Source organism: Galeopterus variegatus, unplaced genomic scaffold (genome assembly GCF_000696425.1).
Source record: "Galeopterus variegatus unplaced genomic scaffold, G_variegatus-3.0.2 Scaffold18633, whole genome shotgun sequence".
In the NCBI taxonomy this organism is placed as follows: Eukaryota; Metazoa; Chordata; class Mammalia; order Dermoptera; family Cynocephalidae; genus Galeopterus; species Galeopterus variegatus.
Window position 1 is genome coordinate 453 of NW_007744744.1, and position 15,563 is coordinate 16,015.

The 15,563-nt window shown below is 37.7% G+C and overlaps 1 protein-coding gene across 1 annotated transcript; it reads right to left on the reverse strand.

Moving 5' to 3' along the window:
* Window positions 1–1,389: 1,389 nt before the first annotated feature.
* LOC103582950 (importin-8-like) lies at window positions 1,390–12,098 on the reverse strand (the record flags this gene model as incomplete). The annotated part of the gene is made up of 3 exons (XM_008564403.1): window positions 11,844–12,098; window positions 6,846–6,927; window positions 1,390–1,546 (listed from the first exon to the last, which is right to left on the reverse strand). Coding segments are annotated over exons 1-3 (323 nt in total), but the record flags the coding sequence as incomplete, so codon positions are not given.
* Window positions 12,099–15,563: the final 3,465 nt, after the last annotated feature.

Here is a 15,563-nt window from a genome sequence, read left to right on the forward strand (position 1 = left end):
AAATTTCATCTTCACATTGACCCTCCTAGTCCTTTCTCATTCCGAACCATTGGAAGATTCAGGGAGACCTAAAAATGTAAAGATTTTGACAGGAAATGGATATATGATGGTACCATAGGGGTATCAGTCCCACGACTGGCATTTTGGCGATGAATGAGAATAATGGTGACTTTCTGTAATCAGTACACCAGTTTTCTCCTCTCAACTAACAAAATAACTGCACAAAGAGTTCAATTCCTTCCTGTTACTGTTCCCCTCACACTTCTTCCCTTTTCCATTGCTTATGTCATATCTCTTAGACATTCAGGGCCAAAGTTTTGTCTATTCTCGACATTAAATGGTTTCATCCCCCTACCCTTTTCACCTATTTGCCCCTCCATTTTCTTTTTTCTTTCTTTTTTTTTTTTTTCTGTCTTTTTTGTGACCGGTAAGGGGATCGCAACCCTTGGCTTGGTGTTGCCCGCACCGCGCTCAGCCAGTGAGTGCACCGGCCATCCCTATATAGGATCCGAACCCGTGGCGGGAGCACCGCTGTGCACCCAAGCGCCGCACTCTCCCAAGTGCGCCACAGGGCCAGCCCTGCCCCTCCATTTTCAAAAGAAAATTAATTACCAGTTGTACCTTGAAAAAAATTTGTTCCTCCTATTTTAAGATTGCAAAATTTTTATGACTCTACAGCTATACTGTCCAATAGAGCAGCCACTAGCTACATATGCACATTTTAAATGAATCAACATTAAATGGAATTAAAAATGCAATTCCTCAGCTGCATTAGCCACATTTCAAGTGTTCAACAGCCACTTATGCCACATGACTAAATATTGGACAGCACAGATATAGAACATTTTTATCACTGCAGAAACTGCTATTGGACAGTGCTGCTCTACAGCATCTACTCTATAAATCTGAAAAACTGGAGACAACTCCTCTAGTTTGTACCTACTCTATCCTGTCTTCTCCAAAGGAAAAAATACTCAGTTCATAAAAACGAATTAAAATATAGGGTTAAGAACACTAGTAGGTTAAAATTCCCATAATTAATCTCCCTATATCAAAGAAAAGCATATATGTAGTAAAAAGTCATGAGATCATTACTACGAACATAGGTTATTTATACTGTGAGGATTTACACAATCATTGGTTAAGTATGATTTTTACCTTATCTCTTTGTAGCAACTTAGGTCAACTAAATCACTCCCAAAATATTTTGAGGCAAAGAATTACAAATGCAAAGACAAATAAGTAAAATAATATTTTTTGAGTATCTATCTTCATTACTTTACCTCTTTGAGAAAACAAACTTGAGGCAGATAATGAGATCCAACGGCCCTCGCCCCCAGATCCAAATATTGTGCTTCCTAGTAATCATACAGACACAGCATAATGTACCTCACTAAATCCGGAGACCGAATTATTCCTTCCACAATGTTATCACGTATTTGCTGGCGATCATTTTCATGAATGTTGAATGGAAATATTGCTTCTCCCGGTGGAGGTTCTCGGTCTGGCCAGTACTGTGTCACCATGTTCTTCAGGTAAATGGCAGCTAAGTTTGAGGAAAAGTGTTAATGTAGCAGTATCAAAAGAATGGCTTTAATTCAGCTTTATAGAGCATAAAAGACTAAACCCTTCAATGCTAAACATGACACCCAGCAAACATGGCAAGTCTTACAAGTAAAAAATAGCTAAGTTAAGAGGGGAAAATGGGTAAGAATTTAAAGATTTTACTTTAGCTAGTCTGAGCAGAAAACTCTTCATCAAATCAAGCTATCATCAAATCAACTCTAGCATCAGACTAAATACAAGTGGTCTAAATGAGACCACACTAAACATACATTGAGATCATAAAATCACTCTTTTCACAATGCCTAATACTGAACTGACACCAGGTAAAGTCTACTTTCTTCATGTAGATTTTTTTTTTTTTATTTAATTTCTTTTACCTGCTACTATCCTGCACTACCATTTTGGAATATTTATGCTTTTTACAGTATTGATAATTTTCATCTAACCCTTTTGAAATATTTAGTACTTGTAAATATAATAGGGAAACATACATCAGTCTTCAGATATTTTTGGAAAAATCTCAGGAAATTTTTTATCTGTTTATTTCTATCAAAATACATAACCAATGATTTTGTTCCTATTCTTTTTAACCATCTTCAACCTCAACTTTTAAGAAAAGTCTTCTGAAAGAAACAGTTAACATATTGCTACAGGGTTTTGAGAGGGAATGTGAAGCTTCTAACCATCTCAGTTGAACAATGAATACAAATAAATACTTTTAATTTCATAAGATAAAGAGATGGGATCTGCAAAGCATCATAACTTTATCCTTTAAGCTTCTCTTCCTTCTTCCCCCACTTAACCCTCCCTTCATCCCACTTTTAACATAAAACTAAATTGGCTGGTAAAAGTATTATGCCATAGAGATTAAATCAACATGTTCTACATTGGCTAAAACATAACAGAAATTTAATGAAATTATGAACTTGACATCTTGTAAGCTCCTCTCTCATTAATTTTGATTCACCAAAAGTCTGAAAAGGATTATTCTACCTAGGATTTTGATTTGTTTGGATAAAAACAAAAATTATTTAGGGGGGTATTTGTGTGTGGGTGTGTGTGGGTGGTTGGGTGGGTGTGTTAGTTTGGGTTTTGGGGTTTTTTTTTTCCTTATTTGCTTTTAATCTAGACTACACAGGCTCTGGACTAAGTACCATCATTTATCCTGGTACAGTTATTATATTAAATAACAGTGTTTGACTAAAAGTAGACATTAAATATGTAGACAGTTTAGAAAAAATAAATGAATTATCTAAGGATATGAACCAAACTGTCAGCAGTTCAGACTGATTTCAAGGGATTCATTTTTGCAAAAAGAAAAACCAACTATATTATACACAAAATCATTTCGACCCCTATAGAACTAATCTTGAAAATAAAGAAAAGCAAACTTTAGACAGCAAAAATACCAACATGGTAAAATCATGGACTTATTTATGATTCAGTCGTTAAATGCTGTTAATTTTATCACTAAAAATATATTTTTATTATGGAGCACTATGCGAGCCAACCTTGTATGAAAGGCACACTGACTAATTTGTATATGGTTAAACATACAATTCATTAAATAAAACTGAACTTAATATAATGATTTGCAAAGAGAACATGAGTTACTCTTACAGATAATCATGGATTACTAAGAATAATGAAGGAAAAATACCAGAGATAATTGTAATCGTATCAACAATCTACAGACCTCCCTTTAATCATTTAACTCAAGTATCTATCTAACCATTTGCCCGAGCTAAGAAACGAAACACTAATATCATCTTAATCCAATTCATAAAGAAAGAAGTATTAAACTGTGTTTTCCTACAAAATCCACTTACCATTTTAAGCATCTGATCTTTGAAATTAATTTTCTAAAACACAAACTTCTCTCCTCAAACACAATGAATCATCTCTAAAGGTCTACTTTCTAGACCCAGAAACACAACTACAGAGATCAATTGGGTCTCATAACCTCAAAGGCAACGAGGTGCTGTTATAAATTCAGTGAAGCAGAATGCCATGTTTTTTAGTTGATGTTTCTAAGCCTTTCCATTTTTCATTGTAATTTGGTAGCACTTCTCTCCTTTCTTATTACTTTAAACTGTTAAAGGCTAGGAGATCATATAATAAATGTATAATTTATGTCTAAAATAAGATTAAATAGATTCTGAGGAGCCGAGAAGTTTCCTACAAACAAAACATGAATTTTAATACAAGTACTTCTTGAAGTTCTTCTGAACTGATCAGAGGCATCTTCCTGCTTATTTATAGGTCCTGCATTCTAGAATGTTGAGTGAGGTTAATCTTAACAAGTGAATAACCTCTGAATAAATAACTGTAGATTGAATTTTTATATCCTCTCCTTATCCATCTTTTGGAAATACAAAAAAAATTATAATAATTATAAAACTCAGAAGAACAAAAGCAGGCAGCTTACAGAAAACAGAAACTGTTATTTTTCAAGTGATGGTCCCACATCAGTCACCACCAATGACTCAGGTCTAATATAACACCCCTCAACCACCACTTTTAAATCCAAACTACTCTTCTCATAGCAACTCCAAAATGCACTAAAGAAAGTATGTTTCTGAACTTAAGTTTTCATGTATTAGAGAATTTTACTAAAGGGTCTCTTCTCTTCAGAGGTAAGGACTAAAAAATTGGAAACAAAGTGACTTGAGAGATTCCCAATCATAACTATCCTAAATTTAAGATGGGCTTCCTTCTCTAAACATTATATGATAATATTAATAATGCTATTATGCTTATCAATACCTCAAAAGGAAAACAGTAGAGCAAATATCCAAATTTGTTTTGTTTTGCTTGGCAACATAAAATATTAAATTTCTGGGCCGGCCCGGTGGCGCACTGGAGAGTGCGCCGCTTGGGAGCACGGCGGCACTTCCGCCGAGGGTTCGGATCCCATGTGGAGACCGGTTCCTGCTCACTGGCTGAGCATTGTGCGGGCGCGACACCGAGGGTTGTGATCCCGTTACCAGTCAGTAAAAAAGACAAAAAGGAAAAAAAAAAATTTTTTTTCTTAAGAATTTACATTAAGGTAAGAAAGGACATTCACTAATAAACTTGCTCAATGGCAGCAAGAATATTTTAGAATTGCCCACAAGCAAAAAAATCAAGAACACTTTGCATAGCTATATGTCTTTCCACTCAATATTAGCAGTTGTTTTTTTTTTTTTTTTACAGCCTTATACAGGCTGATTTTATTTAAAGCAAAGATCACATCATTCTTTTTAAATGTCATGCTAAAGTAATAAACTATCTGGATATCACCACAGAGTTCTTGGGGCATCTATATATTTTAATAATAGATTAAATAGAGCAGAAAATCTATAAAGGGCACTTAAATTTAGGATAGTTATAATGTAGAACTTTACACAATTTCAGACTGATAAAAATGGCTGCTTTTTGGCCGGCCCGGTGGCGCACTGGATAGTGCGCCGCTTGGGAAGCGCGGCAGCGCTCCCGCCCGAGGGGTCGGATCCCACATACAGACCGGTTCCTGCTCACTGGCCGAGCGAGGCGCGGGAGCAACACCGAGGGTTGTGATCCCGTTGCCAGTCCCCAGTACGGGCGCAACACCGAGGGTTGCAATCCCGTTACTGGTCAGTAAAAAAGACAAAAAGGGAAAAAAAAAAAAAAAGAAATTCACATAAATTATAAAGACAAACTTGCCTTTAAATGCTGTTTACATTTTATATCAAAACCTCATTACCTATGTTATTAAGATTCAAAGTTGGGCTGGCCAGTTAGCTCAGTTGGTTATAGCACTGCCTTGTAACAAGGTCAAGGGTTTGGATCCCCATACCGACCAGCCAACAAGGGAAAAAAAAAAAAAAAACCAACCAGTTATACAGAGTTGATGAGGATATGGGGAATATTAATGTAATAAATTGTTTAAGATCTTTTTAAATGCTGCTTGTGAAAAGTTTTATAAGAACTTCATAATGGCCCTATAAATACTTAGGTTATTAAAACAGGTTCCATTTAGCCAAAATGTTGTTTTGAAACAGCCCTATTTTATAAAACAAAGATTAAAACAAGAATTATGGTTTCAAAAATCTTACAATTATGTTTTATAAACCTTATTAAAGTAAAAAATAATTCCAATATGGAGCTGGCCGGTTAGCTCACTGATTAGAGCATAGTGCTGATAACACCAAGGTCAAGTATTAGGATAACTGTGCCAGCCAGCTGTCAAAACCCCCCCAAAAAAAAGAAAGAAAGAAAAAAAATTTCAACATGAATGTTTTTCTATAGGTTTTTCTTTTTTATCTTAACCACAAGGGATCTTTTAGAAAATCATATATATTGGTATAAATTTTTTCCCAAAGCTTAGTAATTCCTTACTTTTTTACTCTATGTTAAATGAAATTAAATACTCTTATTAGCAGTAGATTTATGATCCCATTTCTAGAAAACTCTTCGCCTGTCCTTCTACTTCTTCCTGAACACATACAAAGACTAATGTTCACCTAATGTTAATAATGGTCATTTCTAAGTGATGATTGTTGGGTAATTTTATTTTCTTCTTTGTATTCTTCTATACTGCCCAAATTACTTATTAGGAGCATATGTCATTTACATAACAACTCTTTTTAACTACATTTTCTTTAATTAGCAATTGTCATTTTACTCCCTTTAGCTTGTAATTATTATTTTTTCAGGACTCATAGTGCTACAAGCCTTTCTCAATTTTTAACCTTCTGGGGTCTAATGACTAGTCCATAAAAAAAAAATAAAAATGAAAAAGAACAATGCATAACATCATGGAACTACATAAGATCCTACAGACTCAAAAGTAAGTTTCATGTTTAAAAGAAAAAGTCCTGCTCCCCTATCACCTGGTTAAGAACATCTGTGCAATACATTACCTCCATGATCTGATGCATGAATGGAGCTCAAATTCACATACATAAATTTAAGATCTTAATCCATGGGCCCAAAGGCTAGGCTACCAGAAATCATAATAAATTAGAGAAATTAAGCTACTAAAATTGGAGAAGGTAAGGGGAAAAAATGGCAAGGTAACAGAGGCAAGGAATTGGTGAACAGAAGGCAGAGAAGGAAAGAGAAAGCTAGGGGAGATTCGAGAGCTCAATATCTACCTCTATGTTTCCAGAGGAAAAAAATGAATTTTTAAGCCACTTGAAATACTTCATTTGTGCTTCCTAATTTTTCAAAAGATTACAGGTATTTAGAATTAAAATAAAACTCTCATTCTACTTTCACCTATAAATAAATTTATAAAGGATAAAAAACCAACTCACCTGCCTGGCGTACTGGGAATTCCACATGGTCAGAGACGATAATCCGCAGTAAACTGGGGGCAAAATTGATAATCTTGTAGGACTGAAATTACAAAGAAATGTTTTATAACATAGGACAATATAAATGAATATAAGCTGTTAGAATTACTGAATACGTTACTGTCCAAATAAAAACTTTTAAAGTGAGAGAAACTCTCCAAGGCAGAATAAAAATTACTAAAATACTTCAAGTCAAAAAAAAAAAAGTCCTTAGAATAAACAATGAATAAAAAAGTATGAACATTTTTATGATTTTTGACATATTTTGTCAAAATGCCTCAAGGAAAGCTATACCAATTTACACTCCCATCTATCCAAGTATTATCATCCCTTTGTGACTTTAAACCTTCTTAATATTTTAAATTACATTTACTATCACTAAGGAGGTGAATTTTTTTTTTCCCTATTTGTTGGCTATTTGTTTTTTCTACAAATTCCTTACTTACTTTATCCTTTTGTAAATGGAATATTTGTTTTATTCTTAATCAATTCTAAGTTATTTATGAATTTAAAATCCCAAACTTTTATTTGACCTATACATTGTGTTTTCTTCCCAGATTACTTGTGCTTCAATTTTATTCACAGTATTTCTGACAAACAGGAAAACATGAGCTACACAATACAGGACAGACAACAAAGCAAAACAGACAAGATAACATTAAATACTTGTGCATGAGCTAGAGAGAGGAGTCAGTCCAGATTGGAACAGTGTGACTCACAAGACAGTACTGAAAGCTGTCATCACCAGCTTCCCTCTGCTATGCACCATCTTTTAAACTTAACAATGCGTAAGTGGGCCGATGCTGATGAACTTCCTGCTCTGACCTGTGGCCTGGGTCATTTCACTCCACAGGAGTGTTCTACTTTGATCTACTCCTGAGTTTGGCCATGGTGACTTCAAAGATAAGTACAGAGCAGCCCATTCCTTCTGACCATGTTCTATCCAGATGTCTAGGACATGGACTATATTACAGCCCTGCCACATTCCCAAAGCCCACACATGGCCTTGCCCACTGACATTCCCAGAAAAGACTCGTAAATTCTCAGTGAGGCCAAACCAGGCAATGACCCAGAGAATCTGTCCAGTTTACCTTCTCCTGGGAGCCTGCTTCACCTGGTAGCATCCCTTTCAATACATAACCAGGTTTGTGCATACCACTCAATTTTTAATCACCTTTACTATTCATTTATTTATAATAGCATTCATCACAGTAAATATTTGATTAGAAAACTAATTTGGAGAAAACTGGCATCTTTAAAGTATTGATCCTTTTCATCCAAGAACACTGTGTTTTCAAAATCTTTCTATACCTTTCAATAAAATTTTGAATTATAATTATTCTTCCTTTCCCCTCGTGTAGTTTTCAGAATCCTAAATCTGTTGTAAAGTAAATTCTGTTTTATCCATAACTGAAACCACCAGAATTTTAATGTAGTTTTTAAGAAAACATATTTGTTTTAACAGCAGTTTACAGGAGGCAAAATTAATACAGATATAGCCCAATCCTCTATACCTTATGCATACACAACATAAAATAACTCATGTTTATAACTTTTTATATATTGAAAGATCTTATAATGAATCAAAGTTTAAAACATCTATATAGTTTATTCTAGTCATAAAAACTGGCTTTGGTTACTTTTTTGAAAATCTTACTACACATAAATAACCTTTACACTTAGATTAATGCTACTTATTTGAAAGTAGTTACTGGGGAGACTACACTGCATTGTTGGCATTGTACACTTTTTGGAACTCCTCTTTTTGCAACTGTTTATCTTTTTTTTTTTTTTTAAGCAACATCTATACCAGGGAATTGTTTGCCATTTTACAGAACTTCTGAAACTGTCTTCTTTCAGCTACGTTAATTAGGCCAGCTAAAACATTCAAAGATAAATTCAAATATATTCTCGCACTACTTTCCTCATAGATATTTACCAGACTTCTTTGTCCCTCTTTGGGCCTCAAGTTTCTAACAAAATAAGACTCATTTCTCAATGATTTCTTGACCATATTTACTTTATATCTGTGAAGTTTTCTGAAAATCAGCAATTTGCTTGCTTAGCTAAATTCTGCATTTTATGAGAACACATATAAAGCAAAGACTTGATGTTTTCCCATTTGCAGACTCACTGCTCCAACTACATTAACCTTTCTAGTCTTCCAACACGCCAGGTTGAGGACTTTTTCTGAACTGCTATTCCCTCTGTTCCTCTCCCAGTTCTTAGCCTGGCTCCCTCCTTTTACAACATCCGGGCCTCTGTCAATGTTATTCTCCAGAGGATGACTACCCTATCTACACATCCCAACACTTTCTCGAGCTTTATTCTCTATAGCACTTATGACCTAAAATTATATATATTACTTGTGTGTATCCGCCACTAGCATGCAAGCTTCATGAAAGCTGCCTCTTATCCCAATGCCTGCAATATAGCTCAATAAATATATTTGTTATTCATACAAACAAACTCTCTTAAAGGGCAATAAAAATCATATGTACAGATGCATGGAAAGCAGGGATTCCAAATCTTGGCAATGAAAGTAAATATCTTTATTTCCCTATTGAGGCCACCTGGAGGATGATTTATTAAAAGAAGACATCTTTCTAGATGAGTTACTGAAGCCAGACACCTACCCATTCCTCGTCCCCTGCACTGCTGCTGAAGGGACTTCTGGTCTAGAGACAATGAGGATGGTGTACAGGATTCATTCCTAATATCCTGAGATAAAACTGAAAATACATTTTCCCATAAAAACAATATCACAGCTAGCAGTCAGGGAACCAATCACTGATAAGCAAAAAATGTTGGCCTGAGAAAAATACAGCTCCAAATAACAACTTATTCTTCGGAACACAGGCTGTTAATGCTGAAGCTTCCTACTCTTCTAAATGGCAATTGACAGAACAGTCAGTACGCTGCAGAAGCTGCTCCCATTTCCTAAGCAGAGCATATTTGTTGAAGGGAGACCCAGACTAAAGTAAATGAGCTGGACCATAATCACTTATGGTAAATTATCCACCCGTTTATCGAACAAAGCAAGATGTTACAGCGGTGGTAAAGGTCAAGCATACAAAACCTAACACCATAAGCATGTTTCACCATAAGGTTATGTGACATTATACTTTGGTCTTCTACTTGTAGACAATTCAAATAAACTTAGTGAAAGTATATTACAATCCAAAGTATTATATAAAATATAAATGCTAAATAAGGTGCCACAGCAATAAACTAATTTTAGAAGTTGCAGGGGAAATCATGGTCTGTGATGAGTTGGGTATACAGAGGGCAGGGCAGAGTGAGAACGGAATGGATCTGGATTGAAATACCATGAAGAAAAAAATAGGATTGGGTCTTAAGCATCTCCTAGTTTTGCAGGCTTTCCCACTTCTGTAACATCGACTGCACTTATATAATGATGAATCAGAAATAAAGCAAGGTTAGGCTAACAGGGGCAGGAAAGCATAACATAATATCAAAGATATGTCCCCTATCAACACTATCAAAATAACATCTGGCCTAACTGTGAGGAGTAGGGGGTCACAAACAGGCCAACTCCCCTGTTCACACTAGGAGATTGCAAGTTCAGCTCGTTTTGTTCTTCCTAACTAACCCCTGGATTACTATTCTTCCAGCCAATCAATATACAGTACTTCTGCTCTGCAAGGCTGGGACAGGTACTAACTAACTTTCCTATTTTGAGTGACAGTCCTTTTCTTTTTGAGTCACCAATACATTCCTTTGGGCTTTTTAGTTCAATTCAAGCTCCTCTGTATAGTCAAACTGTTTTCACTCGACCTTGGGAATCCTAGATTCGCACCTACTCCAAATTCCACACCTATTCCAAATTTTCCATTAAAATAATCCCTTTCAAAGATTCACAACACATATCTGCATTTTAAAGTCAACTCCAACAGAAACATTTACTTAGGACAGTGATTGTCACACTTTTAGGAGGAACTGGATCTCCTAAGGAGCTAGTTAAAACAAAACTGGGCCTCACCCCCAGAGTTTCTGATTCTTTAAATCCGTGGTGCAGTCCCATAATTTGCATTTCTAACAAGTTCTCAGGTGATGTTGACGCTGCTGGTCCCGGGCAACACTCTAAGAACTACTGATTTAAATATTCCTTTATATTTTAAGAATTGTCGCAAGCTCAAACAGCTGTCACTCTATCCTAGGGGTGGATCTTAACTCGTACTTGTTAGTGAGCGATCTATGATTCATTCTTACAGGTGAGGAGGAAGAAATAAGCTAGTGTTTGGGATCATCAAAATTCTGAAATATTGGGAGTAATTCTGGAACAAGGTCAAGGCTGGTTAGGAAGAACAGGAAACGGAGGATAAAAGAAAGTCTTACACATTTTAGCGTTTATAAGAAAGCCCTCTAAACATATTACTTGATCGTGAAAACTGTCTGTTCTTCCCAGAGCACTCTCCTGACAGCATTGCCCAGCGCTCCAACAAAACTCTGCCAATCAGTGTCAAGACAGTCTTGCCAACCCCACAGAAGCAGGCGATGGGCAGGGTTTCCCACAGCAACACCTAAAAAGGGCTGGGTCTGGAGAAAAGCTGAACTCAGATTTGAATTTGAAATGAATTTTCCCACCTCCGTCCCCAAGTCAGCGCACTTAAGGAAAAGAATCACACCCTGAAAACACTAGGAAAGGCTGCAAAAGCTTATTTTTGCGGATCAAGTGTGCTGAACAAACTGCACTGGGGAAGGAAGACGACCAAAAAGATGCAAAGGTGGCCAACAGGTGCGCGAGCTGTTTAGCAAAGATCCTGGGAGTGCTGCTCAACTGGGCCGGGGGACAGAGGGCGGGACAGGCCGACAGAAGCGTCAGGGTCCGCAGCCCTGGTGGGGATGGAGATGAGGGGCGCCGAGGAGGGAGAGCTTTGAGAGCCCGCTGGGGGCGCCGCTTCGGCGGCAGAGGGGCGCCGCAGGCTCGCTCCTCACCTGGTTGAGCTCGTTCTCAGCTGCAATTCGCAGCTTCGGGTCGATGGTGCCCTTCAGCGCCTGGATGATCCGGTTGAGGTCCATCTCCCCGGGTGGGGGCTCCGCGGCCCCCGGACCAGTAGGCCAGACTGCAGCTTTAGTTTCCTTTTTACTCTCTCAGCCTCCTCCTCCGCGACCCCTATACTACCTCACTCCCCACCCCCCGCCACCGTCGCCACCTGCAGCCACTCGCTGCGCCACTCTGACTCCGCGCCCCCTGTCCTCCCTTTTTCCCCCCCACAACTCGCTCTCCATTCACCCTTTTACGACAGCCGGTGGGAGGCGGGAGAAGTCAGAAGAGGAAGCGGAGCCTCCTTTACGGCGGCCCCTTCCCCCGGGCGTGAGGTTATAACCCGCTCCCGCAGGCGGCCACCATGCTGCTGTACGGAAAGCCATCTCGGTTTCTTCCCCGGGAGGCGGGGAATCGTGCCCTTCCGATCTCCGGCAGGGAGCCGCCATGCTGCCGTACGGAAGACAGCCTCCCACCTCTTCCAGGTGCTCTCCTTATAGATGCTTCCACGTTAAGCATATCTGGATAAAGTGACACTTTTTGTTAGTCCCAGAACTGTTTGGGCATCACAATTGAGGCTGTTCCAGGACAGACTTGTTGGGACCTTGAAATTATGTAGCCTTCAAGAGGACAGGGTTCCCTCGTTGTGTGGGAGCCATCATTCATTCATTCATTGATCACTCTTTCACATTTGTTAAATATTTATTTTTAGGGCCGGCCTGTGGCTCACTCAGTAGAGTGCGGTGCTGATAACACCAAGGCCACGGGTTCGGATCCCATATAGGGATGGCCGGTTCGCTCACTGGCTGAGCGTGGTGCTGACAACACCAAGTCGAGGGTTAAGATCCCCTTACCGGTCATCTTTTAAAAAAAAAAATATATATATATATATATATTTATTTTTGAACCAGAGTACTAGGATCTTTGGGTACCACATTAAAACAAGACGAATTCAAAGATCTACCATATGACCCAGCGATTCCACTGCTGGGAAAATACCCAGAGGAATGGAAATCATCATGCCTAAGGGATATCTGTACTCCAATGTTTACTGCAGCTCTGTTTACAATACCAAGAGCTGGAACCAGCCCAAATGTCCCTCATCTGATGGCTGGATAAGGAAACTGTGGTAAATCTACACAATGGAATACTACTCTGGTATAAAAAAGAACGAAATACTACCATTCGCAACAACATGGATGGACTTAGAGAAAATTATATTAAGTGAAACGAGTCAGGCACAGAAAGAGAAATACCACGTTCTCACTTATTTGTGGGAGCTAAAAATAAATAAACACAAAAACAAATAATGCGTGAGGGGGGAAGAAGACAGAATAACCACAAAAATTCCTTGAACTATTTATGAAAAGTGAACAGATACGATGGGGGGGGTGGGAACGGGTAAAGGGGCGTGAAAATCAACTACAATATATTTTGAGAAGTAAAAGAAAAAAGACAAATTCAATGCAGGTTAATATGAAAGAACTCACAATCTGGTAGAAGAGACAAATATAAACAGAAAAAAATATATTTACAGAGTGTGGAAACACAGAGGTCAGAGAAACTAACTATATGCCTGAGTTTCCAAAAAATGTTCAGACCCTCTAAGAAAAGTAATGAAAAGAAGGGTTATACCATTTCCATCCACTTGGCCCCACAATTTCAATGGCATAAAAATATTATGGAGCTAATATGAAGGAGTTCTAATTACATTTGGTAAAGAAAATGACTTTGGGAGAACAGCTGAGAAGATGTAATCTTTTCAGGAGCAGCTCATCACGACTGGTTCAGTTAACTGGGTTCAATCAAGACAGTAGAAATTATATGGCAGAAAAATTGGCTCCCCAAAAGCTAACCCCTCAACTGGGTACAAAAGTGCCTGGCAATAAACTTAACATGTCTCTGATTGCTTCCACTAGTCCCCTCTTTAATCCATTATCCACACTGCTTCTGAAAGGTTAATACTGTCATGTCTCTTCCCTGATGATTTCCCATCGATTTCAAGATAAAATACAAACTCCTTAGCAATACAGGCTCTTATAATGCCTTTCGTCTCCACACTATTTCACCAACCAACTCTCTTGGACCTTATGATTATCTAGAACTCCTTTACCTCTGAAATCTTAATTCCAATATCCTCTTTTCTAATTTGAACATTTTCTTCCACTTCTCTCAGTAATTCTTCACCTGTTCTCCAACCCAGTCACTACTTCAGTTCTCCTTAGTATATCCATTCCCAACTACACATCTTTTTCGGCTATTGAACTCCCAATTCAATTTCTCAAGTCTGCCCTTGACTCACTGTGCAAGCTGACACCACTACAAGTATGTGTTGTTTTGTTTTCTCAGACTCAATGATGCTATTCCTTGTCTTTAATCAGCACCATCTTCCATTCCCTCAGCTGCTGTTCCAATCCTCAGGACTCTTTTCAAGCTCTCTACCCCTTCTTACAGAGCCCTGCAAAGATGAGCAAAGCCATTAGGCTCAACTCACGCAACCACGAATTAATCTCTGCTTACCCCTATTCACCTCCTTCCCTCCAATCTGAACCCAATCCTCTCCCATCTCCTCCATGACCCTGTTCCATAAATCTCACCTCTCTTCTATACACTTTTCATTAAAATAAATTTTGGGTATTACGATGTGCTCATTATTGACAATTTATAAGATTTTTTCCTCTATTTTCAGCCTCTTTCTCTCCACTGATTCAACTTTTGCCTGAAAACATTTCCCCCAGTTAAAAAACAATCTTTCTTCAGTAATGGTCTCTAATTATTGATTGTTCTTTTTCACTTTTCATTCCAAAGAATGGTTTTCATTAATTGTGTCTATTTCCTTCCTATTCATATTTCAACCAGCTATCTCCAGGCTTCTCCCCTCATTTCCCACTAAAACAATCAAGCAAAGATCAACACTGATCACTTTAGATACCAAATCCAAGAAACATTTTTAGTTTTCATCTTAAATTGTCTCTCTGGTATCTGACTTCATATTATATGTTCTTTTCTTAATCTCTTTCCTTTTTTTTTTCTTACAGAATATATCCCTAACCCTCCGATTACTCACTTGATCACCCAGCTTTTTAAAAATTTTTAAATTTTATAATTGACATATTGATTGTACATATTTATGGGGTACAGAATTATATTTCAATACTTGTATACCATGTATGATGATCAAATCAGGTAGAGCATATTCATCACTGCAAAAAAATTATCATTTCTTTATGATGAGACCGTTTGGGCTACTCTCTGCAGGCCAATTGAGAACATACAATAAATTATTGTTAATCATGGCTGCCTAGCACTACTGTATACCACTAGAACTTATTTTTCCTATCTAGCTGTGATTTTATATCTATTAGCCAACCTTTCCCTAACACCCTCCCCCCTCCTTTTCCCAGCCTCTAGTAACCACAATTCTACTCTCTACTTCTGTAAGCTCAACTTTTTTTTCAGCTCCCATGAGTGAAAACATACGGTATTTATCTTTCTGTGCCAGATTTATTTCACTTAACCTAATAGCTTCCATGCTCATATATGTTGCCAATCACCCAACTCACACACTGGTGCTTCTCAGAACTCTGTCCTTAGCCCTCTTCTCTTTCTCATCTACCTATTCTGCTTGAGTCATTTCAACCACATATATATATATATATATATATATATAT